The following is a 22,734-nucleotide window of genomic DNA, read 5'->3' on the forward strand; positions in this document are numbered from 1 at the left end:
CTTTGTTGCCGTCCTGGCTGACGCCCTCGTCTTCACAGCCCCAGACAGACGCACGGCGGTGATGGAGCGTGTACATGGATAGTGGATGGGACGGAAGAATCACTGGACCGTAAAGGCCATGGAAGTGGGGACTGGGCCTGTAGCCTCCCCAGACCACACCTCTTTGGGTTGTAAAGCAGCAACATCAATCATCAGCCATGAGCACTTAACCTCTGGCCCTAACATCTGTTCTCAACTTTGCCTCAGGCGTCTGTATGCAGCCCAGCCCCAGGGAGCGACTGGCAGGCTATCCTTCCCGCTTCTCCATGGGTTGGAGAGCTGAGGCCAGTACAGTGCGAGCATAGCAGGTATGAAGAACTGTGTGAGGTGGCCTCAACAGAGCTTATAGGGGACATTCCATGAAGAGCAAGGCCTCAGGGACACAGGCTGGGCTCAAGCAGGCAACCCCCCAACCCCCTACCCCACCCCCAACCCCCAACCACCAGCGAAGCGAGCTGTGGGAAGCAGATATAGCCCCGAATAGCCGCTGGGGTGCATTTTCAGCTTTGTCCTCACAGCAGGCATGGGAGGGACACTGAAGAAGACTTGATCTAATCCACACTAGGCAGCAGGCAGGCATGATATCGGCCAGAGGCCTTCCATTGTATCTGGGAACTGGATGAGATGCCATGGGTTAAGAGACAACTCTGTGAGGAGAAAGAGGCTCCTGGGCTGACCTGCTGCTTCTGATCTAGATGGGTTAGTCCTTGCCCGGTGAGTTCTTTCAAGGTGGACACGGGGGCTGCAGGACCCAGGTTTCCAGGCAGCTGTGCCCCTATCAGTGTGCCCCTCTCTGGAGTCCTCACTTGGGGTCCCAGTGATGGAGAATAAGCCCCTTCCTGACCCGTCCAGTCCTGCACTTTTGGGACTTGGGGTACCTAGCTGGGCTGTGTGCATCCCTCGCCTTGGGGTGTCCTCACACAGCAGGCCTGCAAATGGGTGAAAACCTGCTCTTCCAAGGCTGTCTGGTTAGGGTGCTAACATGTCCTAAAGTTCAATACTACTTGAGTGTTGGGGGAAAGAATATAATTAGAAAATAAAAAATGCTCTAAATGGTTGGAGTAATTCAAGAAATCCCATAGGGCAACTGAGCTCTCTGCTCTGCCGCTGCGGTTTCCTCAGGGGTGGAAGGCACAGCCCAAGAACCTCCTGCTGAATCTAAAGGCCATGTGCCCACAGCTGGGCAGCGTTCCCAAGCCACGAGGCCAGGATGCCTGCCACGGCCTGAGTGTGCCCTGCAGCCAGCAGCTGCTGTTCTTGCTGGACCACTGGCTACAAGTGCTGCCCAAGTGGGCCTTGCAGGGTCAGGCCCAGAGAGCCCTATGCTGGGCCACAGAGCTCAGCAGTGAATAGGCTGTGCTTTCGGCTAAGTGGCCCGCCCTTCTCAAAGCCTCAGCTTTCTCTTCTGAAGGAGTCGTGCTGGACACTGAGCAAGACGGTGCTTCTTGGAGTGCCTCGTTGTGAATGAGTTGTAGGTACCACAAGGAAGAACTGGCTCACACTCAGAGGGCTAGACTCTCTTCACAGTATTTCAGACAGGGCCACAGGTCCCCAAGCCGGTTCTGCATGTGTCCCAAGCTGGGTACTGCTGACTCTGGGATGAGACAGACTTGGGCTTTCTCCAGAGGAGTTCCCAGCCACAGGCTGGTGGGGAGACAGAAGGTAAAATGACAGTCCCAAGGAAGACTTCTAGGAGGAGGGGACAAGATGGAAGGTTCTGAGAGCAGGGTAAGAGCTATCATGATGGGGCTGGACAGATAGCTCAGTGGTTAAGAGCACTGCTCTTCCAGAGGTCCTGAGTTCAAATCCCAGCAACCACATGGTGGCTCACAACCATCTGTAATGAGATCCGATGCCACCTTCTGGTGTGTCTGAAGACAGCTACAGTGTGCTTATATATAATAAATAAATCATTTAAAAAAGAGTCATGGCTGGGGATTTAGCTCAGTGGTAGAGCGCTTACCTAGGAAGGGCAAGGCCCTGGGGTCGGTCCCCAGCTCCGAAAAAAAAAAAAAAAAAAGAACTAAAAAAGAGTCATGATGGTGAAGGAAGGTGGGGGAGGGGCTTACTGCAGTGAGGACAGATAGGTGCTCAGAGTGCATCCAGGAGGTCTCCATCAGACTAAGGGGGAGTGGGTGACATCTTACGGCAACGGTGAGTTACTCATGGGCATCTACCTACTTAGAAGAGTTGTGAGAGGACATTCTGAAAGTGCGGGGGCAGAAGCAGTGGAGTCCAGGAGACAACACACTCTGCAACAAGTCTTACCCATAATCCCTTGGGCCGACAGTGTGCCGGGGTCCTCCTGAGGGATGCTTGGCCGAGAAAGACCCCCCTGGCTGTGCCCTGGCCCTGTGTCATGTGAACATACCTGGGAGTAGCTCCTGGCTCAGGGGTTGGCTGCCCTTCCCTCTGCTGGCTGGCAAGGGTGTGGATGCTTGGAGCTGCTGCAGTGCCAGACACTCTGACAGGACGGCAGCCTCTGGATCGGCACCTGTGTGCAGCTGGGGAGCAAGAGTGAGGAAGCGTGAGTGTCAGGCCACCTGCCCACAGGCACCCCTTGCTTCAGGGGGACAAGGCGGGAAAGGCAGGATCTTCTCTGCTGTACTGGTTACTCATCAGGAAAGTGGGCTAGTGGACACCGTAAGGAATTCCGAGAGGAGACGCCAGCACGGGATTTGATGTGCAAGGATTTTACTAGAGGCTGTTCCTAGGAGAAGCCATGTCAGAAAGGTGGGCATACCTTTAGTCCACTGAGCTAGGTTAGGAGGGAGGGGAGCCTCTCAGGCTCGAGTCGGGGTCCTATGTCTCTCGGGAAGGGTCTCCTCATGGTACCTGAGGGAGCAGCTTTAGAGGTGTGACCTGAGGGGGATGGTTAAGTGCAACTAATGGGCGTCTGCAGCTCCCATCAGGGCAACCTGTGGTGGTAGGAGTGGTGTTGCTTAGCAACCATCCCTTCACACCCCTCTCCATCCATCCTCCCTGTCACTATGAGGGACAATGGAAAGAGTCCAGGGCTGATCCCCAGCTCCATGCCACCTCTTATTTCCCGTATGTCAGTGGATAAATAACTGCTCTGGGTCCTGTATTCTGGAGCAGTGACTGACTGTACTATTACAGCCATGGCTGACAGTAAGGCGATACCAAGAAGGTGATTTGTGAAGTACTGTGGGTAGGGTTGGCTAGGCTCCAGCTGCATGACTCCCACCAGGTCACAGTAGTGGCCCAGTGGATTGCTGGGTGGACCAGAGCTGTCTGGCTAGCAGTAAGCTTGGCTGGAATGATCTGGTTAAGGACACCTGGGACACCTTGGAGCAAACATACTTCTCCAGGTAGAGATAAGACAGACAGGGCGGGGCTCTCAAGACATGGGGCGACAAGGGGACAGGCACCTGCATGGGAGGTGAACCTTTTCTAGGGGAATCCCAAAGCTTAGCAGTCAAAAGCCAAGGCTCTGTGCAAATGCTCACTGTACCAGGTCAAAACAGGTGCTGAGGAGCCCAGAGCTTTGCCCGTGTTCTTGGGCAGCTGAGATTCAGGCCCGAGGGGCTTGCCACCTTCCCAGGTGGAGAAGGCATGCCAATCTCGCACCGGGCTCTCAGCGCCTGACCCAGCAGCTGTTTTCCATGTAAATGAAGTTTCTGGCAAAAGAGGGCCAAGGCATGTTCTTGCAGACCGCAATGTCGATTGGATTAGGAACAGCAGGAGAGGGGAATTAAGGAAGAAAAGCATTTCTAATTCTCTCCAAAATGCAGCAGGGCTGCCAAGGGCTTGTCATAATACAAGGGTCGCCTTACCCAGAAAGATCCATCATCCCCAATGGCTCTAATGGATGCTTATTGTTGGGAAGTTTGCAGATCTGTAGCCCTGGTCCCTGGGGATTCAATGTGAGCCAAGCACGGGCCTGGGAAAACCAGGGCAGGATTCTGGGCCTTAGGCACCAGTGTGCTGGGGACAGCAGCCTCCTTGGCACCTAGTTCCAGCCTACGGAAGCCTGAACCATCCCTTGCTGCCCCGAGGCCCCTATGCCGAGGGCAATGTCAGGATCTAGCACTCCAGCTGTCTGTCCTGGGCTGCATGACTGGGATACATCATTAACGCTTTGAGACTCAGTTCCCACGTCTCTGAAATGGACATAAGCAAGGGACCACTTGCAGGATGACAGCTACAGCACATATACTGAGATGAGCCACTGGGTTAGCAGCTTGTCCTCCATCGATGTGTCCCCTGGGATCTTGATGCTCCCCAGCCCCCAGCCCAGGTCTCAAAATTAAGGATGTGGTGACATTCGCACCAGTAAGCTGCATGCACTGACTTCACCCTCCTCTGCTCTATCAGATAGGTCCCCCAGTGCCTCTAGGATGGAGACCCATGACCCTGCCATCCTATCCATCTCCATCATGGGGTTGGTGTGTACGCAGTACCGTCTCCATCTGCCCATTCATGGTACAGAAGCCATCTGCTCCCCCAGTCTGTATATGGTTTTGCTGTTTTATTTACTGCAGTGTCTGAGCTCACTGTGTGGACCATAGTGCTCACTGCTCACATCGCGTAAGCAAGTGAACCAGCTCGCCCTTCTTGTGTCTTTCCACCTTGTTGGTGGTCCCAGGGGGCTCCTGCCTGTCCCTTCACTCTCACATCCTCTGATATCTAAGGAAACCCTACTCCCATGGCCCTCAGAGACTGAGAGCCACAGGTCAGGATGCTTTGCTTTGCTGCTGCTCTGAGGTGCTGGTCTGTTCCTTGCTTAATGACCTAGAGGCCCCAGCACCTTATCGCTGGCTTTCTCATGCAAAACATCCTCTCTACCATCAATGTGTCCCCTGGGGTCCTAATGCCCCACAGCCCCTGCCCAGGTCTCCATCATTTTATCCTGGGGCATTTACACTCTTTCGCTTGCTCCCAGTACAGAGAGCTCTTGCCTCAAGATGTCATTGAATGTCCTCAGGACACAGCTCAAATCTTAGGCAGGGCTTCCAGCATGTGGGACTGCCCATCTATGTACAGAGTACACTGGCTCTGCATGTGCTGTGGTCATTCCCGGCACACACTTCTTACCTGACTCAATGCCCACCCCTTGTATGTTTGTGAATCTGTGTCCTGTCATTCAGTCTTTACCAGCACCCATGGCCCAGCCAGCAACCGAGGAACAGGAGACTCAGAGGCATAAGGGCCACCAAGCGAGCCATGACAGACTCAGCAGATGGGACCAGAGGTCACACCCCTAACTCTTCATGGTTCCTGGTCCTTTTTCCTGGGACCTTTCTGTTCTCATGCAGATGGGCCAAGGCCCTTTATCTGTGCCAGAGATGACCTCCCTGCTGTCATTAATATGAGGCAAGGAGCCTCCTCTGGTCTGCCTCACATCGCTGGAAATGGGTACCATGTCTTTTGTTTTAGACCTGCGATGCCTAGCCCACTGTGGCTGGGTACCAGTGCCATGGCTAAGGATGCCAGTCTGTTAGTGGGCAAATGTCTATCAACTTGGGGTGATGGGGGCAGGGTATACTGGGTGGGAGGCAGACATGGGCAGACAGAAGGGCAGTGGGCATTTACATGTGTGTAGAGACACTGACATGGGGTACTTGGTCTGATGCTGGACAAGTGGCTGGGATTAGAGGTTTCTGCAGAGATGGGACTGGGCTTGTGGCCACCTACCTTCTTACGCACCTGCTGCTCTTTGGCTGAGTGGGCCTTCACGTGCTTGCGGAGGGAGCTGGGGTCCGTGTAGCGCTTGGAGCAGCCAGGGATCTGACAAGCATATGGCTTCTGTAACATCAGAGGGAATGAGGGATAGGTGAGAGGCCACTGTTGAAGGTGACCTGCCATGGGAAGGGTGAGTAGGTAAGGGGCAGGCTGCAGTCTGAAGGCTACAGATAACCTGGTCTGGGGGAGGAGAGGTGAGCTGTCCCCATTCTGCTACCATGTTGAGGGTATAGGCAGTTGCTTCCTGTCTGCAAAGGGGGACTGACTGAACCCTATGGGTCTTTCTAGCTCACACTGGCTGTGACAAGAATGCTGTCATAGCTTAGCTTCGAGAAGCAGTACATGGAGCAGGGGTACACAAGAGGTTGTCCTGGGCAGGAGAATGAAGAGAGGAAGATGGCATGTCCCAGGGCCAGCCTGAATGGCTGCTGTTAGGCAGGTCCAAGTGGTGCTATGGGCCACAGCAAGCAAGGTCTCCCTTCCAATAACTGGGGGTGGGGGAGTTGACCTCAAGGAGCATAAGCTGGGGGGCCCTACGGCCATGCTGTCTGCATGGGCATGGGCCAGACTGGTTTCCTATGACCATCCCACTGCCCTGGAAGGCCAGCAGGAGACTCCAAGCCAGCCCCTGGCTTCTGTTTAGACTCCTGCCCCAGGTTCTCCCCTGCCCCCAAGATCCTAGTGTCCTCCCATGCAAAGTCCCAGAGCTCTTGCCACAGTGCAGCCATGGTCCTGCCTCTGTGCAACCCTCGATGGACCCGATAGGATCTGGGTTGGTTCCTGGCACTGACTGGGGTCCCCTCCTATTGTTGTCCCCATTCGTATCCCACAATGGTCCTCCTACCCCACCCAACCCATGTCACCTCCTCTTTATCTTTCCTTAGATCCTGTCTTCTGGATTGACCTGAGATTCCCGCAGGCCATGCTGTCCCTCTGTGCTACCAGTGAGGAACCCATCTAATCCTGCCCAGGTTCCAGAAGACCAGTGAAGGGCAACTCATGGCCCTACATACATCTCACAGCTCGGGGGTTTTCAGTACTTGGGGCTCTCAGATGCTACTGAGGCATGAAGTTCACAGGGCTTTTTATTTGAAGCACGCTGAGTGTTTCATAGCCCTCAGGACTGCCTCCTGGAACTGCAGAGGATGGAAGAGTGTGTGTGTGTGTGTGTGTGTGTGTGTGTGTGTGTGTGTGTGTGTAGCATGGGCGTGTGTGTTTAGGAAATGGTACCTCTTAGAGAAGCCCCAGGGATTGTCATGTCCAGTCAGAGACACCAAGTGGAGCTACCTATAAGCCTCAAGGCAATTCTGCCCCTGTCAGAGACAGGGAAGCTCGGAGAGGTGCCCACTGTTCAGGTGGGGAGAAACAGAAAGAGATGACCGTAACCATACCTTGGAGCTGCCACGAAGATTGCCAGGTTAAAGAATGGAGAACAACAAAAAGAGAGAGACAGTGGTGAGAAGCTGACTAGGCCAAGAGGAAGGCAGGGGAGGGAGAGGGAGGCCTGACTGGGACTACCCACCACCTGCTTCAGCATGCGAGTCCCACACACTCACACAGCCCCTCACATGAGACCCAACCTCCATCCTAACACACAAACACACACACACACACACACACACACACACACACACACACACACACACGTTCTCTCTAAGGGGCCCCAGAATGCTCTCCCATGAGCCCTGCCCTGCCCCTGAGCTGTCTGGCCCCAGGCCTTGTCCCTTGAGAACGCTGATACAATCCATACGCTTTGGTCAAAAAGGAAACAAACAGCCCTGTGTGGCAGGCACACTCGCTTGGAAACAGGGCAGCAAGGCCCATCTTTGTGTTTGTTTTTCCAGGGCTTGACGTGTATTGAACATTCCTCAGGCCCAGCAGCTCCCTTGAGCCCTCAGGAAACCCCGTGGCTATCCCAAGCTACCAGTCAAACCCTAGGCCCGGAATCCCCATACAAGCCCCAGGACTGGGCTTGTGTTGTTCCTGTCGACAAGGCTACTTTTCCTTATCTGTACAGAGCTCTATGAGCTGGATGTGGAAGACAGTTCTGTCTCTGAAGGCTTCCTAGGCACTGCCAAGCACCAGCCCACTCATGGTACCCTCTGAGTCCCACACCCACTCATGAGAAATGCCCCAGTTCTACAGAAGATGTCAAAGCCAGCAGGTATGTGCCCTTCTATGTTAGGGGACTTCCTTCTCTCAGAACCTCCGAAAAGTTCAATCGAATAGAGGCTGCATCCTGTTGATGGGGAAACTGAGGCCCACACTGGAACAGTGGCTACCAGGGTCAACCCCACATTGGTGTGGTAGGATTTGGCTGACATAACAGACTGGGAAAGAAAGGGCCGCTTGGTTTGCAATGCAGGCCTCTAATCAGTCACCTCAGCTATACCCTCTATTCTCAAGAGGCAGACCTCTTACCACTGAGAAAACTGGGGTACAGGAGGTAAAGGGGGGTTCTCATCCGAGCTTTGTGACAGGTGGCAGAGCCAAAATCAGAGCTGCAGCCCGCCTTCTCCGGTCTGCTCACAGAACTGCCTTCCTGCCATGGGTCCTGCACTCTCTGATGGCAGGGATAGCTGGGACTGAGGCTGGGTCTCTGTGAGAGGTCCTGTGTATGAGCCTGACCTGCTTCTGACTTGAGGGGTAAGGGCTAGGACATAGCCTAGCAACAAGGAGCTGCCCATGCTGTCTAGGCAGAGAGCTGGGTGTGAGTGGCCTGGGGGTAACCCAGTGGGCTTGTGCGAACCTGACCTGGCCTAGGCCTCAGGGGCTATGCTCACTCATCAAACATGGGCTGGGAAATACAGTATGGGCAGGGGTGAGGAAGGAACCGGAAACTAGACAGGCAATGGGGATGCGCCATGTTGGATGCCTTGTGGCTTCAAGGCAAATCTAGGGGTGTTGCCATATGAGCTGCATCTCTCAAGAGCAAGTGCCAAGGACCCCAAGGCTGAGGTGACCATAGAGAGAGGCTTGGAAGAACACAGCTCACTTCCAGTCTGAGCCACTGACAGTGAGGTCTCTAAGAGGAGGGAAGTTGAGTTGGAGTTGGGGACAAGGACTACTTGCCAATCTGCCCCTTCTGCTTAGATACAGCCATTCAAGCTTTTTCAGTAAAGAGCCCTGGGCTTGGAGTCAGCCACTGGTGCATCTGGCTCTGCCCCCTGCCTGTCACTGACACAGAAATGATCCGGCTTGGGTCTCAGCTTCGCCTGAACTGGGGCAGGTGTGAGACACTATAGGGCTGGAAGAGAGAAGGGGCACAGTCCAGGGTCTGGCCTGGCTCCAACGTTTCCTTGTGATCTTTCCGCTGACTTTTCTGAATCTTGGTTCCTAGCTGTGAGGTACAGGGCTGGGACTGGAGGGCTGCGTGTCTTCTCAGGTTTGACTTTCTGTTTTATGGCTTCCGAGTTGCACGAAGAGGTCAGTTAGCCTCTCGGGCCCCCGTTCCCTCGTCTGTGTGTTGGATGGGATAGGTTTATCTATCAAATGGAGCCTAGCCCCATCCCAGCTCCACCAACATACGCAGCACAGCAGAGAACTGCTCTGAAGTCCAAACATGGGTTCTTCCAGCAGACTCCAGCCTTGTCCTGCACACAGGGTTGGGATCCTCCCAAGATACACGCCACATTCCCTGTGAGGCTGGCATGGAGACGGAGTCTGTCATCTCTGCCAGGGTCAGCCATGCAATCGTGAGCACGCACAGGACCCCTAAGCCCACTTCCCTGCTGTGTCACATGGGTCAGGGGCCTTGGTAGCAGTATAGGGGCATCCCGAAAGTGCTGTGTTCACTGCTGGTGCCCTTATTTGCGCAGGGGAAGTGTGGAGCGACCTGGGACAGAGCTGTGGGTCTCTGGAATATAAGCAGGGCAGGAAGGTGGGAAGAGACACAGCACTGCTGTGGCAAGATGCTGGATCCTGCGTGCCATCAACTACAGCTCCTTAGGGGAGAAAGATAGCCTTAGAGAGCCTATGTATTGTACCCAAGTGAGGAGTGGGAAGAGCAGGAAGTGGCCTGCTCAGGATGCAGACAGAGCTGGCCTGCCAAAGAAAGCATGTGGGAGTGAGAGCATCCACTTTCCCATAAGACCCTGGGGCCTGCGCTGATACCTGTGGGCCAAGTAGGGTAATCTCATCTGGAGGCCCTTGTTAAGTTCGTCTGACCATCTTACATCCTCACTGAGGACATGTGGCAATACCCAAGTTGTTTGTGTCTGCTACCACTGGAAGACGATGGGGAAAAAAATCTACTTAGTGGAAAGGAAGTCTACTAATCATACTACAATACAAAGAACACACCCCTCCCACGCCTGCCCAGAGTTACCTGCCCTGTGTGACAGAGCCTGCAGCTCTAGGCAGAGACTCAGCCTGGAGGCTGGGGTCTGTGTGTAGCCCTGTTCCACCCCGGCCTCCACATTCAGGCCTACCTACCGTGTCGAGGTGGGTGCGTTGGTGCTTGGCACGGTCACTGGAGTTGCTGAAGGCCTTCTGGCAGCCTGGGTGCTGGCACAGGTATGGTTTCTCGCCTGTGTGGCTCCTCAGGTGGATCTTCAGGTTCTCCAGACGGGAAAAGGCTTTACTGCAGCCTTCGAACTGCAGGAGAGGCTGATGAGGGGTGCCCTCAGCCCTGAGGGCCCACCCACCTAGAAACAGCACCCCTATGCATACCTGGCCCAGCCCAAACTACCCGCTGCCCTCCCTAAGCCTCTGGGAACAATGCCCTAAGAGAGTGGCCAGGCTTAGAGTCTGCTAGGGCGGGACAAGATGACCTTCTGCTTTTGACCATGGGGGTAACAACTACACATGTGCCAGTTGTGCACCCCAAGTTAGCAACTGCAAGGCAGACCGTGTCCAAGCATAGAACCCCAGGATGTGAGAGCCCAGCCTGGACTGGAAGGGCTTTATTCCTGAGCGGCTTTGGGGTGCCCTGAGCACTCGATGTATCTGCTCCTCTCCTAAGGCGAGGCTATGGCCATCCATCAGGGACGATACAAAGATGGCAGTGAATGACATAGGGCACCATCCTTAATAGCTGTTGTAAGACAGTCACATATGGACACTGAAGGGTCACTGGGTCACGTGTCATTTAGCTGCTGTCCTACGCCCACCTTCCAGTAGGTCGCTTGCCAGGTACTGGACCTGTAGTAGCCACCCAACACAGTATGGCTGTTAGGTTCCTAGCAGTGAGTGTGTGAGGAAATGAGTCACGACGAAGACAGGAAGAAGAGTATGGGCCTCTGCCCACCCTGTCCATTCTCCATGGCCTCAACTGTGTGTCCCCGCAGCCTCCACTGAGGCTGGACCTCTCTTCCATACCCTCTGACTTATGCGCATCCTCCCTACCTCCTGCCCTGGTCTCCACACAGCTACCCTGGAGCCCCCGCATACCAACAGAACCCAGTGGTTCCCTCCTCACAGGCCTGCCTGCCACCTAGCGTTCTGTTCCTCTCCATTCTCCCACCTGCCTGCCTCTCTGCCTGGCCTCCTCTAGCAGAAGGCAGTTTTCAGCTTTCGTTCGTGCCTGTCCTTCAACAAGGAAGGTCATCTCTCCTGATCATCCACCTATCCCCCGCTCAGCCTTCAAAGTCCAACTCAGAGGCTGGCTGGCTGGGTGAGTGAGTGAAGCAGCAGACTCCAGCCTTTGGTGTGGCGTCACCTACTATCTGCCCATGCAGCTGGCCTTCCGGCTATGTGCATTTCAGGGTGGGGTAGAGGCCACAGTGGCTGGAACCTGCTGCTCCAGGTGGCATGCGTGTTTAGTAACAAACCGCTGAAGCATGTGACATCCATGTCCTTGTCTCAGAAACATTGGTAGAGTGAAGTGACCTGCCCAACCACAGTCACATGACACAGCAAAGACAAGCTACAGGCCAAATGTGATGTCAAAGCCGAGGTAGGTGGCTATGCTTGCTGACTTCCAGCGACTGCTGAGGACGAAGGGATGGAGGGATGGCTTTCTCCTGCAAGTCCAGCTGTGAGCACCCAACCCAGGTTAGAACCTATGTGACTCCAGCCCTCTGCACTAGGTCTCCCTGTGCTACAGCAACCCGCTGGGGACAAAAAGGTTCATGTTTCCCAAGGGCTAGGGCTCCAAAACAACCCTTTATGTCCCCGCTCTAGACTCCCCCTCAAGGGAAGGTGCTAAAGGTTCTGTTCTCTCCCTCTCCCCTGAACTGCCATTTAGTCTTTAATGTCTTTGCCGACTTTAAAGGTGCAGTACCTGCTAGTAAGTTCAGGGCATGTCTGGAAAGGCTTAGGGGCAGAGTTAAGATCCCGCGGCTTGTGTTCTTGTCCCTTTAGGGGTAGGCGCTTAATCTAGGGAGGCTCTGTATGCCTGGTAATTTCTAGCTTGGGAACATTCATTTGGATGGAGCAGTTCCAGCCTAGGCTGGCTTAACCAGGTTGTCAAGGGAACTCAGACATGGGTACTGCCCTCTAGAAGGACAAGGACACATAGGACATACACATGTCATCAGAAAGCATCAGAGCCAAACAGTCAGAGCAAGAGAGCTGTAGGCCATGGCAGCACAGACTGGTCCCTTCAGCCAGCCTGGGAATCAGACATGAGATGTCTCAGAGTGAGTAAGGACCATCCCAAGCATGGAGAGATGGGAAGGGGTGTGGAAGACATAGCACCTGGTCATACCAGGTATGGGTATGTCTTCAGTCACCCCACCAATGCTCCTGGGAACCCATTACCATGGCAGCACAGCCCACTCTGACGGGCTGACAGGACAGTGGGACACAAAGGGTAGACTGAGGCTCCAGCACATGCAAAGGGCATAGGTCCACCATGGAGCCCCTCTGCACTTGTGTAAGTTATGCCCTAGGGAATGCTGGGGGAGGTTCATGTAGGGAATCAGAGTCAGGCTGCCCTGCAGCTCAGAGGACAGGCAGAGAAGTTTATAGTTCACACCAGGGAAAGTGGAGATCATGGCAGGGCTGATCAGATGTATACTCTGGAAATTAGGGGTGTGTGTGGGCAGAGCCAGACACACCCTCTGGGAATTAGGGGGACAGGGTCATATATGAATCATGAGAATCAGAGGGAGCAGGGGGAAATGGGGACAGTGCCAAGTATGCACGAGGAAGTCACCTTTGGCTGCTAGCAGCAAGTGAGACTTGGAGAAGAGGCAGAGAGAAGGAGTCGCTGCAGTTACAGAGGGCCACTGAGGTCTGTCAAGAGCAGAGGCCATGGCAGAACTTCCTGTATAGCTGCGAGGACAAGGGTCAGAGACAATGGCCCCTTAGATGCCAAGTGGGTCACTGTACATGCCGCTGCTGGGGTCAACCTGGGTTTCTAGTTGTGGGCCTGTTGCTTTATCAGAACAAAAGGAAATTCTGGATATGGAATAGCGAGCGGCCAGTGTCTCCCCGCTCACCAAGTTCACGCCTATGTGATGAAGGCCCCTGGGCAGAAACAGCATCCACTTTCTCAACATCCACTTTGGCCCTTAGTTGCTTACTGACTGGTTTCTCTGATTATGTGAGAGTCTGTCAGACTCTGGGGACTGGTTTACCCCTTCCCTGCCAGGACTCTATGGATCCTGTCTGGGCTACAGAACACCTGTTTCCCTGTCCCTGCCTTTGTTCAGACTGCACCTCTCCTGGGAAGTCTTCCCTTCCCACTCTGACAATTTAATGTATACATTTTCCAGAAATCCAGGATCTATGTTAATGTCTTCCAGGACGTCCCCGAATGTCTCTCCCACCCCATACAGCCCACACATCAGCTGTGGAGAGATGACTCAGAACTTGCCAGGAGTCTCCATCCGGAAGGCCTTTTCTTAATATGGTTGAGAGGCCTCAAAGGCCTTTCCTTCCTTTCCCCCTTAACAAACACTTGCTTCTGTCCCTTAGACATCACCTCTTAGGGGGAGCCTTTCTAACCCCACTGCATCTGCGGTGGAAGCTTTTGTGTCCTGGGAGCAGCCTGTCACTCCAAGGACACTTAGAGGAAGCAGCGGGTGGGGAAGGGATGCTGCCTTATTAGTACAGGTCTGAGTTAAAGGTGCCATACGGATCCTGGCAGACCCGTGCCTCCATCAGAACCAGCATCCAGACCTGCTTACCCTTGCAAGCCCAATTATCTCTAACAACTGCACAGAGGAGGCCAGAGACAGAGCAGAGGCTGGGAGTGACCATCGCGTCAACACCTGTGCCTGGCTTCAAGGGGCCTGGTGCTGCCCCAGCATGCTGTCCCCATGGCCTTCTGGGTATGTATGACTCTGCCTAGTCAGATGAGGGAGGGGCTGAGGCTCGGCGGCACAGAGCACACTGATTATAGACATGGCCTCTGCCACAGACTATCCGGGCAACTGTTGGCTGCTCACTTCTTGAGTGATCCCAGGCAAGTTCCTCTGTGGGTCTCAGTTTATCTGTAAACTAGGGGAATGGTACTAACCTTACTGGATGTTAGTCCTAAGTGAAATAGCACATGACAAGCTCTGATCTTGTCCCTGTCGATGGTGCTTAAGGTCCCAGAGCAGGTTAAGTGGAGGTTGGGCTGAGGTCATCTCTGGCCTACTGCACCTCTAATAGAGCCGTGCGTGCATATGTGCATGTGCGTGTGCATGTATGTGTCTGTCTGTCTGTCTGTGTCCTCCCACTTACCCCTACCCTTTCCTTTTCTTACTCCTCACCCCCTGTAGCCCACACCTAGCTAACCCCCTCATTATACTCTACCTTTCAACAACAAAGGCACAAAATGGCTTACTGTCTCACATAGGCAGCTAAGAGCTCTAAGGGCTGAATGTGTGGTCCTTCCAGTTGCAGGGCTGGGGATTACCAAAGCCTTCCTGAGGCTGAGCCCTGATGTCTAGGTTTCAACAAATGAGGTGCCAATAGATTCATCTCAGGGAGAGCAGGCACAAGCCCTGGCAGTGCGAGCTGCAGGGGCGCTGGGGTGCCAGCATCAGGAACGCAGAGGGAAAGCAGAAACTGGAGCTGGGGCTGCCTCTGATCACACACATGGAGCAAGTGAGCTCTGGTATTTCTGATCCCGAACAACTTTACAGAACACTCTTGTACTGTTACTGCCATGGGTCAGCAGATAATGACACCAGGCTCCCCTGGGGTGCTCCAGCATGGCTTCTGCTGATGAGACAGCCTTCTACCCAGGTGCTAAGCTAGGAGACCTGTTTCCTTCTCCTTAACCTCAGCATCCAATCTGCTAGCAGCCCATGGAGGAGCCATCTCTCCAACACCTCTTCATACTCTACCCATTGCAGCATGACCTCCCTGGGTACCACAGAGCTGCCTGCCTCTTCCCAGTTCGCTCCCATGTGGCATCTAGAACAAGCACATAGCATCTAGATAAGGTCTGTCCTTACCCCTCCTTGCTACAACTGGGGTCAGCTCTCTCGCACTTTATTATACAGTCTGACCCTGCATTCGTGCCGGTATGATCTGGCCCTGGCGATACTTGGCAGAGTCATCAGCTGGCACACCTCTCTGCTCCAGCATCTTGTACAGTGTGGTTCTAGCCCATCCTCTATGCACCCTGAGGGAATGCTCTTAGGTGAGTTCATTTTACCTGTCCAGAGCCCAGTGATCTCCTGGGCACATGGGGAGGGTGCTGTTTGCGAACCAAAGCATGCATGCAGCATCCTGCGGGCCTTGGTCTCCATGCCACCAGTGGCCTTCGGACAGTTCAGTGGGTAAATTTAGACACGCTGTTTCAACTAACCAGATATACTCCCGGTTCATCTAGCCTGAAGCAAAGGCTCACACATGGGGATAGACAGGGTCATTTTTTGGGGGAAAACTATGTAGGGTGTCTAATAGTCTCAAAACATGTCCAGATAGGTGGCTATCAACACTGAAATACATCCTGAGAGAGAGTGGTGTGAAAAGGCACACACCTCACACACCTACCACTGGCTAGTTAACTTCCCAGCCTCACCCTGCAGATGACAGAAGGGTGATGTCACCACACTCACGTAGCCAATCAAAACTGGCCCGGAGTCTGACTGACATGGCTGCACACCCCTAAACTCTTAGCCCAGTGCCTCGGGGTATGTGAGACCACCTAAACCAGGCTGTTATTCCTGTGATTTCAAACTGGGCCCGACATGGGCTCTCTTTCTCAGCAAATCTAGGCTGGGGCTGATGGTGGGAACTGCTCTCTGGGATGCTACCCTACAGAAAGGGAAACCCAGGAAGCCTAGTGGAAAGGAGAGCACAGGGCTGATCCACAGAGTGCCGAGCCTTGAAAGGCCCTGTTCCCACATGTGGGGCGCGTTACGAAAGAAGATTAAAATAATGGGGGAAAATACCCCGGGAACCGTGAAGCCCCGGACCATCTGGAGTTTTATAGTAACAAGCAGGGGAAAATCAGCCTAATTGAAAAAAGTCCACTGCAATCCATTACTGCTGCGTGCAGCTCACAGTACGGAGGGCAGGAGATGAAAGACAGAGAGGGGCCATTGCTGGAGCCAGGGAGGGGGAGCATCTTCCCCTCCAGGCCCAGCCCAAAGACCCTTCCAGTTCTGGGTGGGAGGGGGGTTAGTCAAAGCCCAGGACCTCTCAGACCCTGGGTTAGGCTTAAAATCTGTAGGACTGGTTGGGTTCTCAGCAAGTTGCCTTCTGAGCTTTTTGCTCATGGGTAAGGGCTGAGACCCCGCAGGAGAACCTTCTGGGTGGTGGACACAGTTGGCTCTGGTGATGATGTCTTTCCCTCTGGCCCCTGGAGAAGAATCAAGGGCTCTGTTTCATACATAAGGTGTAGGATGATGCCATGTATAAATTCACATAGAACAAGGACCATGAATTTGGGCAAATCAGATCCCATCCCTGTCCCCATTTTTTGCCTCTAAACGGGACCATCACAAACAGCTCTGAGGAGTGATACACTGATAGACTGAGAGTAGGACCTGGCACACAATTGGTGCCTAATGAATGTCAAGTTTCCTCGCTGCAGCTCACATGGCCCAAGAGGAAGGAAGGCCCAGTTTCTCATGCCCTAATGAAGGAGCTGGATGCAGAGAATAAAGAAGGGGTTTGGGGGAGTGGGGCGTGCGGCAGGGCAGGGGAGGAAATGCCTCCAGATTTGGCATTTGCCAGTGACTTGCTTCTAAACAAACACATTTCTGGTTTAAGGGTAAAATATATTGGGTTACAATAGCCTGGCAGGCCATTCAGAGATCAACTTCTCATTTTTGTACAAACTTTTAAGTTACTTTACAATGATTTAGATGGGAGAAATGTGCGGTGCCAGATTCTTTTCCAAGATGTCAAACAATGCTGTGTTTGGCCAGCTTTAAAGGCTAGCCATCCGGGAATTGAGGGCCACTCCTCAACCCCTCACCCTGGGAGAGGCTCAGGCTGGCTGGCCCCGGGCAAGTGTACCAGCCTATGATCCCTTTGTGGCTTTCACAGGGTTCTCCAGAGCCCCGGGCTTTGCCAGTCCTCTGGGGACGGGGGGGTCAAGGCATGAAGGGGAGAGACAAGCGTAGAAGACGTGGGGATGTGGGGCTGAAGAACACTAGCCTGGACTCTGCCTCTAGACTATGAGGCCCCTGGAGGAGGGCATAGTTCAATTTGGGGTACGAAGAATAAGTAGGCAGCTGTATGCAGTAGGTGACTCTCCCCTGTAGCAACTGTCACATTTGTCACATACCTGTGAGCAGACCAAACTCATAAGCACTGTCTCCCCAAGGCCATTGGGTAGGCAGAGTACCTGACTCCATTAAAGGTAGAGACCGAGGCCCAGAGCAGGTGAGAGTCTTGGAGCTCATTAAGGACGGGGTTGGGGTCCGCCCCTGGGCTGAGCTCTGTGCCTGGGAGAAGATTCTCATCCCAGGCTGGCCAGTTTGACAATCTCCTCTGGCTAACACAAGTTCCAGGAGCCCTTGAAACCACCCAGAGAAGCTGGCAGGCTATGGCAGTGGCAGGGATAGAGCAAGGCAAGGGGGGAGGGGACAGAGGAGTCATGCCTGTCCTGGGAAGAGGGTTCCGAGGATGTGGTACCTGAACCTTTCCCTACCAGGACCACAATGACCACTCTGGGTCAGGCTCACCTTGGGCCCAAAGCCTTCTCCACAAGTGAAATGGGTTTCTACTCCTAGTAGTTGAGGGAGGCCTAGAGACATGTTTGTCAGCCAGCAAGGACCGAGATGGCCTGTCTTTCAGGGGTATACAGAGAGGCTTGGCTAGGGGCCAGGCCCCAAGAGAGGGGAGGCAGGGGAATAGCTTTTTATCTGACACATGCATACCAGGCCACCAGATAAGAGACGCAGAATCACAGGCACACATACATATGTACCCCAAAATTGACTCTTTCCCTCTCAACTTAGCAGTATGTCAAAGACAAACCTAGGACACCAGCACACTCATATATACACACCAAGACCTAGATATGCTCTCTCATACACAAGCCCTGCACACATACTCCACACGCTCCCACCACACAGACACCCTACAACTCATTCAGGACAACACACACTGCTTGTACACACACCCAAAGATACACAAGCTGCAGATACTACCGTAACCGTCACAAACACGCCAATTCTACCATCTCTAGAGACACTCACTCACTGACACACTGCCTGTATGCAACACCATACACGCAGACACTGGCGTGTGTGGAATGAGAGTAGCCTCAGAGAGCAGCCAGTCCATGTGCTCTGGAAGAAAGGCATGCTTCCAGAGACAAAAGGCTTCCCCAAGGACACACCAGCACCCAGATACCCACTAGTAGAAGTTGGGTCCCAAGGCTATATATAGTCTTGTACTCCCAGATATACCCTCTCTTTAGACCCAGGTATCTTTAAGGTGTAGCACAGAAGCTTCAGGAAGAAAAGGCTAGGGTACCCTGACTCTTAACTTCCACAGGGTAGCTATGTAAGGCTGACTTTGGATTGGGCAGAGAGACCATGAAAACCTCAAGACAGTGGGTTTCCTTCTGGCCTCCCGTGCCCATCTCCCACCCTCTTCTAGCTTGGTCCATACCTCATTGCTCTCAGCCTACACCCATGCTGCCCCTTCTCACAATGGCCTTGATTTACTCTTTAGCCCTTCTGATTCTTTTAGGCTTGGCTTGTACTGAGGCCTTTCCTAAGCGTCCTTCCTGCTGGTCTGCCCTGAAACTCCTCCCACTGGTGCTGACATGGACTCTTCCTTCTCAAGGATCACACTTTCGTGGTGCCTTGCTTGAGGCCCTGAAGCCTCACATCACACTTGCAACACAGATGGAAGGCAGTGCTCAGACTCATGGAGGGTGCCCAGTAGAGGTGGCCTGAAGGAACTCTGACAGCCTGGGTCCAGGACCTGAGCCCTGTATGCACCCTTGATCTAGTGAAGGACACAGAGAAAGCAGCAGCAATTGTCTGCACATTCAGCCACAGACGTCCGCCTACAGAGGAAATGTGCTGAGGAGAACCATCCTGGTGGCCAGGGCCCCAGTGTGCTGAGCACTCCTCTTCCTTGGTCCCATCAGCATCAGAGCAACCCTGGGAGAGGCAAGAGTGGGTTTCTGTCCTTGAGATGGGTAAGTAGAAGCATCGAATGGCAAGGGAATGACCTAGGGCTGGGCCTCAGTGTGTTCAGACTATGGTTCTAGGAGGTAGGTGGAGAGGGTATCCAGCTATGGAGGTCCACATCTCACAGCTCCTCCAGGAGCCAGTAAGCTGGATGAGGCAAGGAGGCCCACATGCCAGTCAAGGCCCCTGTTCTATGTCTCACAGTCAGGAGGGATCTGCTGTCAGTGGTTCTGCTTATGGCCTATTCTCCAGTGTCCATAGTGACATCCAGTTAACCAGCCATACAGAATCGGTCACTAGGACAGGTCCCCAGGGAAGTGTCTTTCCCCACTAGGTCTCAGTTCTCATCTGTAGAGTGGGTGTGTGTGGAACAGAGAGAACTGTAAGTACTTAAAGGTGACACGGTGGAGATGACGCGGCAGAAAGGAGAGTGGATGGGGCAAGCTCTTAGCTTTGGATCAAGCTCAAGACCAAGTGGAAAGAACTCTGCAGACTATACGTATGAGTCATGTAGTTAATATTCAAATGACACTTCTGCCATTAACCCTCAAGAGTGCCCGGGATGGTTCCCGGTGTATGTGAATACCCGTTAAGGACTAAATAAAAACAAGGAGCAAGCGTGACCCAAGGAAGACCTTTTCTCTTCTAGAGCCAGATTCCAGGGTAGAGTGGAGAGGTAGCTTGCCCAGTGATGGTCTCCCAAGTTAGATCCAGGGGTGAGCTTGAGGGAGAAAGAGCAAAGTCCTCCCAAACTCCCTTCTCACAAACAGTGCTCTGGCCAGGACAAAGAAGGGATCTCCCAAGTGGGGAGGCCAAACCCTAGGGGAGTTTATAGTACTCTATCTACCCTGACTACCCTTTTGGTAGTGTCTGTGTGTTTCAAGGAAGTCTGTCCCCTACCAGTTGGGAATTGGGAAGACAGACTTTCTGGAACCAGTGCAGACTTGATCAGATGGACGGGGGACAAGTGGACTTTGACCAGAAATGGGGCAGCATGGCTTAGCAGGTGACAGTGTTTGAGACAGAGGGTCCTTTGTTTCTACACAAGCGTGCATGTCCCAGAACTGAGAGAAAGCTGGAGACTGCTAGGTGCTGCTCTGTGGGCTTCTGGGGATGGCCTCCCTGGCAGAGATACTTGTGCTGGGGCAAACTTAAAAGTTAAACGCATTCTCCTCATAATCCAGCCGTGGGCTTCAGAATGCACTCTGATGTAAGTAACATGGAGAAACACAGACAAAAAGGAAGACCATCGCTGGCACCAACGGCACCCCTCAGTCAGGTTCAGCAGCCTTAACTATGAAGTAAAGCAGTCCTGCTTGGCTGATCTCCAGACTCCCCTGGATGGAAGGGCCACTGTACCGATTTTCTTAGATGAGGCTTCCAAGGACATCCAACACCAGGGCTCTTACTATGTACTGAACCAAAAACAAAGTGTTACAGGGATTGAGGAAACATTGACCACAGTAAAGAAATGGCTAGAGTAAGAGGAGTTACTAAGTCACCAGAAAATGTGGTCACGGCCATATTGAGTACTCGTAAAAACCACGAATCTCCAGCAGTGTAGTCCGCCCAGTCTGGGCTCCACCAAGGCCTAGGCTTTCTACAACCCGTGTGTGTGCTCCCCCTCTCGAGCCAGAGAGAAACAGACAGCCATCACCACACTGAAGCATCAGCTATGAAAACCAAAGAACTATGTCTATGTGATAAGCAAGTCCCTGAGGGGAAGTGCTCGCTGTACCATGCTCCTGAGCTCGGGGGACATGAGGCACTTTCTGGGAAGCCAGCTGCCCAGATGCCTGGCTGTGTGGAGCCTCACTACCCTGACTCAGGGGACGGCTGGAACTGATTAGCATTATGTCAGGAATAATGTGAAATTAAAACATTTAGCTTTGGCTTCAAACACTGAGGAGGACAAAAAGGGGAAGATGCCGCTGCACTGAGCGTTCAGGTGGCTGTGACCTGGGTACCCGGAGTTCAAAGGAAAGAAACTGCTGCTTAGCCCTTGGGCCCAGGCAGGACCCTGAGACTGACAACAGGGCCAGAGATAGAAAGTGGAGTCTTCGGCCTGATCCAGGAGGGAGCTGTAGTCCAGGATCCAAATTGGGTGGCCTCTGTCCTCCATATGCCCCGCCCACTCTCCTGCAGGCTTCCCTGTTGCTATTCTGAATTCTACAGAATTCTGTTCTAGTCATCACCTTTCATGCCCACCCCACGGTCAGGGATTCGGAGACTGCCAGATGCTGTTGTCACTGTTCAAAACCCATCTTGGGCTTAGAATGGAAGCATAGCCTGCCGCCCGCCCTGTGGGCTTGTTGGTCCAGCTTCTTGGCCTACAGGGACAGCCTGTTTCCTGGGATAGCCTCAAGTGTCAGGGCTGGCAGCAATTGGGATGCCACAACAGGTACCTTTAGGGATAAAGTCCTGAGCCTCCTCAGTCTACCTCAGCCCAGGAAACCTGTCAGGCTTAGCTGGGCCTCCAAAGGTCTTCATGTGACAGGTGGGGACACCCTAGCAGCCCAAAGGCTTACCAAGGCTTCCTCTGTCCCCTAGATCTGGCAGTGTATGCACTCCTGTGGTCCTAGGCAGAATATGCTCCCACATGTTCATCCTGCTGGACAAAGTATTGATCTCTGAGTCACCTGTGTCTGGATTCTAATTCCGATGCCCTCCTGTCTAACTCGAGCTTCAGCAGATTCTGGTGCCCCTCCAAGGCTGTGACTGGTATGAGCCACCTAACTCTGGGCATCAGCACGCCTGCTCCACCATGAGAGTAAAAGACGAGACAGCTCAGCGCTTCATGAAGAGACAGTGCCAGACACTGCTGACGTACTACTACCCACAGTCCTCAGCACAGACATAGAACTTGAGCTCCAAGGCTGTGAGGAGGGAACTGGGTGCCTGGCGACATGGGAAAGGTAATCTAGGTGATTCCCAGGTCTGGCTGGCTGGTGGCATATAGTAGGGCCAAGTGGCATCCATTAACCCATCCATTCACTCATTCATCCCCCACCCCCTGCTAACTGTGCGTGGTTAGATGTCTAAGATACACTGTCTGTGGGAAAGCAAGTCCAGCATGGCTACCTTTAGTGCATTTGTCATGTGATAGAGAAAGGCCTGGAAACCCTCCACAATGATCACAGGGGTCAAGTGTGAGTGTGCCATCAGGAGCCCTTTTTGCTATACTCTATTTCTTCAAACATTATCCTCACTGTGTCCCATGTCATACTATGCTCTATTGTAAAAAGTTAGTGGTTGGTGCGGTCCTTTGTGGATTGTTTGAGTTTGTAATCCTAGACCTGTCTCTCAGTTCAGCAGGTAACCTTGGGTTACAGGACGTGCCTACTCTCGTGTCGGCAGGAATATCTGAGTCGTGTCTGGATGGGACACTCACTCTACGTGACAGGGCCACAGGGTCTTCCACTAAGTTTTCCTCATAAAGACATGCGGACAGTGTGGTGACATCTGGGAGGAGCTGACGAGTAGGGAAGTGGTGGGCAAATGA

The 22,734-nt window shown here is 53.3% G+C and overlaps 1 protein-coding gene across 1 annotated transcript in view; it reads right to left on the reverse strand.

The window, feature by feature from the left end:
- Glis1 (GLIS family zinc finger 1) overlaps positions 1-22,734 on the reverse strand; it is a 69,339-nt gene that overhangs the window by 10,527 nt on the left and 36,078 nt on the right. The window contains exons 2-4 of the mRNA XM_032900847.1: positions 10,180-10,341; positions 5,698-5,808; positions 2,411-2,543 (exon numbers count right to left, since the gene is read on the reverse strand). Coding sequence (XP_032756738.1) covers positions 2,411-2,543; positions 5,698-5,808; positions 10,180-10,341 — 406 coding nt within the window. The remainder of the gene's footprint in view (positions 1-2,410; positions 2,544-5,697; positions 5,809-10,179; positions 10,342-22,734) is intronic.

The sequence above is a fragment of the Rattus rattus genome, chromosome 1 (genome assembly GCF_011064425.1).
Source record: "Rattus rattus isolate New Zealand chromosome 1, Rrattus_CSIRO_v1, whole genome shotgun sequence".
Taxonomy (NCBI): domain Eukaryota; kingdom Metazoa; phylum Chordata; class Mammalia; order Rodentia; family Muridae; genus Rattus; species Rattus rattus.